This window comes from Muntiacus reevesi, chromosome 3 (genome assembly GCF_963930625.1).
Source record: "Muntiacus reevesi chromosome 3, mMunRee1.1, whole genome shotgun sequence".
Taxonomy (NCBI): Eukaryota; Metazoa; Chordata; class Mammalia; order Artiodactyla; family Cervidae; genus Muntiacus; species Muntiacus reevesi.
Window position 1 is genome coordinate 194,040,988 of NC_089251.1, and position 3,846 is coordinate 194,044,833.

Below are 3,846 nucleotides of genomic sequence, written 5' to 3' on the forward strand. Positions count from 1 at the left end.
CAATGTATTTATTATTGCTGTTTAGTTTGATAAGTCATATCTGACTCTGCAAACCCATGGATTGTACCACACCAGGCTTCCCAGCCCTTCATTCTCTCCTTGAGTTTGCTCAAATTTATTTGCACCAACTTGTGTTGGTGATGCTAACCACTTCATCCTCTGCTGGACCTTTCTCCTTTTTCCTAACTGATTTTTCCCGGCATCAGGGTCTTTTCCAATGTGTTGAGTTTTTCCCCAATGAGTTGGTTCTATGCACCAAGTGGCCAAAGTATTGTAGCTTCAGCTTCAGCCCTTTCAGAAAATATTGAGGGTTGATTTCCTTTAGGATTAACTGGTTTGATCTCATTGCAGTCCAAGGGACTCTCAAGAGTCTTCTTCAGCACCACAATTTGAAAGTATCAATTTTTCAGATATACACAGATACATATACATAGTCCAACTCTTTTGGATCCCATGGACTCTAGCCTGCCAGGTTCCTCTGTCCATTGGATTTCCCAGGCAAGAATATTGAGTGAGTTGTCATTTCCTCCTCCAGGGGATCTGCCTGACCCAGGGATCAAACTCATGTCTTCTGCGTCTCCTGCACTGGCAGGCAGATTCTATGTCACTGAGCCACCTGGGAAGCCCTACGTTCAACTCCACTTTTCTTACATTCTCACAGAATGTAAGAGGTTGGGTATGATATGGTGTATCACACAGTTGGTTAGGGTAAAGTATTACAAGAGGATATAAAATTCAATCCCCCCCCCCCCCAAGACAAGTGACTCCTAAATCAAGGATGACTGGCCTCAGAGATATACAAGAGAAACATGGATCAATTAAAAGAATGAAACTATCAACATTTTTAGAGACTGGGATGGGGACACAGTTCATGCATGGTTGTCTCTGGGATTCTGGGACTGTGAACATATGAGTATTTTTATCATGTGTCTTACATAACTGATCTTGTGTTGAATATATCATGTTAAGTAGAATGGACTAGGACAGAAGGATCCACACAGTAAACCACACTGCCTTTCTGTCATCTGTGCTATCAGCATCTCTATAAGTGGGTTCCAGACGTTCTTCATCATCCCCCCTATGTAACAGCAGCTCTCAGAGGCGAGAATATCAGTCCTGGAATATGACTGCCTCTCCACTCTAACATCTAATACATAGGCGCCCTTCCACCCTCTTATCCAAAAGCTATCACCTTTCTGCTCCAGTGGGTCTTCACAAACTCTCTATCTCTCATATACTAAAGTTGAACAGACCTGAGAGTTTAATGGGGAAATTAGTTCTTGTTATGTTCAGAAACTTGCACAGCTCTTCCTGATCCACGCTCATGGCAGATGAAGAAATTGCAAAGCAATATATTCATTATCTACATCACTCATTAGCTATATTTCTCTATTACAGGATATGACAGCATCCATACGCCATTGAAACAAAGCAAAGCAGAGATCTTGTCAAAAGACTTGGGTTACCTGAACCAACTAATTGTGAGAATCTTGCCTTCAATCTGAGGACATAAAGTTCTTAATATTAGATTGAAGTAGCAAAAATGGTCATAAATGCTATACAAATTGATGTGGAAATAGCCTGATTTAGCTTAGATGAATTTCTGCTGCAAACACTACAATTGTATCATTATTATTATCATTTTATCAGTTATATCAAATTGGAAATATTTCCCCAAGGGTCAATTTAACTTCAAGGCATCTTAGCATTATCTCTTCTTCTAATTACTGAAATATATAAACAAATAGCAATTTAGCAATTAAGACAGTAAGATGATATTAACCCTCCACTTCCATTTCCTTTTTCATAACCAGGAATTTTCATGTGTGAGGGATGACTGCTGAGAACTGCACTGTGTTTACTGACTTCATATTCTTAGGACTTTCCAGTAGACAAGATGTGCAGCAGGGGCTCTTCCTGCTCTTCCTGCTGGTTTATGGTGTGACTGTGGTTGCCAATGTCGGGATGATCCTGCTGATCAAGGTGGACCCCAGACTGCACACACCCATGTATTATTTCCTGAGCAATCTGTCCTTTTGTGACATCTGCTATTCTTCTACTATCTCTCCCAAGATGCTGGCTGATTTCTTATCTGAGCAAAAAAGGATTCCATATGATGTATGTGCCATCCAGATGTACTTTTTTGGAGCCTTTGCAGATGTGGAATGTCTCATGTTGGCTGTCATGGCTTATGACCGCTATATAGCCATTTGCAATCCACTTCTTTATACAATTGCCATGTCCAGGGGAATCTGTACCCAGCTTGTGGTTATTGCCTACATCGTAGGCTTGGTTGATTCAGCAGTCCACACCTGTTGTACATTTCGGTTGTCATTCTGCAATTCCAATATCATCAATCACTTTTTCTGTGACATCCCACCATTACTAGCCCTCTCCTCCTCAGATACATCCATCAATGAGATTGTGATGTTCACTTTTATTGGCTGTGTTGTGGGGACCAGCATTATCACTGTCCTCCTCTCCTACAGTTACATCATAACAACCATCCTTAGGATGAACTCAGCCGAGGGGAGACACAAAGCCTTCTCTACATGTGCCTCCCACTTAACCGCTGTGGCTATATTTCATGGCACACTCCTGTTCATGTATTTCAGACCCAGCTCCAGTTACTCCATGGGCACAGACAAAACGGCCTCTGTCTTTTACACAGTTGTCATCCCCATGTTAAACCCACTGATCTACAGCTTAAGGAATAAGGATGTAAAAGGTGCCCTAAAAAAAGCAATCAGCACTAAATTATGTTCTGGGTGATACAGTACTTTCATCTGAAAGTATTTAAAGATTCTAAGAGAAGAAGCGCAGGAACTTTGACATAGATTCTTATAGTCTTTCTAGTACAGCTTCTGAATATTTTCCACTACTTACATTGTCACCTAAATCAGTTTAGGGAACAGTCATTACACTAAACTCTCCAAACTAAGGAAGAGTAGTAATAGGATCACTTTTCTGTTTTGCAGAGAGGATTTTTTTTTACACCTCTTTTTTCTTTTCTTGGAGAAGTCTCATTGAGATGTCATGCACAGAGCAACCCCTCACCCATGTTAATTTGACTTACCTTCCTAAAGGCTCCTATTTATTTATTTATTTATTTTTAACAATAGGCTTTATAATCTTGCTGAGCTGGATAGGAGTGTTAGTGGGTCAAATTAGGTTTATTTTTATCTTTTTCATGTATTTATATCACCCTAACAAAGCTCCATCATAACACTTAGAAGCAAATAATTTGTAAGTAAGATGGAATGAGAAATCTCTCTTCCTTGTCTAAATATTCCATAAAAATTTGGTCCTTCCTGTCTAATTCACTGTTGTCTACTCATTTACAACGCTTAGCCTTGGGATGCAATTCACAAATATTTATTGAATAGATGAATGAATTAGCCTGTAAAACTAATAGGAAAGTTGAACCTTTGTAAATTTATTTAAAAAAAATCATCATTTCCTTCATTTCATTCTAGTGTGTTCACTTTAGGTGAAATCCATCTGCATTTGTTTTCTTTTGCCTTAATCAAAAATGAGAATCTGGGATAGGAATTATTTGATGTAGAAATCTGCTCAGTTTCTCTTCATTCTGCTTCAGTTATTATCATCAAACATACCCTGATTTTCTAGAAGTCACTGGAGAGGACTTTGTTAATGAAAACTACCTCCTGCCACATCAGTAAAAAAAGGAGGTTGCAATCATGAAGCTGTCATAACACAGCTGCCTGGTCAGTGAGCCCTGAGGACACTCAGGATGAGAAAGCACAGAATAGGCTTTCTCAAGATAGGCTGGCCCCAGATAGCTAAGATCAGTTCAGTTCAGTCCAGTTCAGTTCAGTTCAGTTC

The 3,846-nt window shown here is 39.6% G+C and overlaps 1 protein-coding gene across 1 annotated transcript; it reads left to right on the forward strand.

Annotated features, from left to right (window-relative positions):
* Positions 1-1,833: 1,833 nt before the first annotated feature.
* LOC136164205 (olfactory receptor 5W2-like) lies at positions 1,834-2,772 on the forward strand. The gene has a single exon (XM_065928982.1). It carries the CDS (start codon positions 1,834-1,836, stop codon positions 2,770-2,772), a length of 939 nt encoding a protein of 312 aa, XP_065785054.1.
* Positions 2,773-3,846: the final 1,074 nt, after the last annotated feature.

Excerpts from the sequence above, each read along its gene's own strand:
- LOC136164205 (XM_065928982.1), top strand. The coding sequence starts at position 1,834 with ATGACTGCTGAGAACTGCACTGTGTTTACTGACTTCATATTCTTAGGA.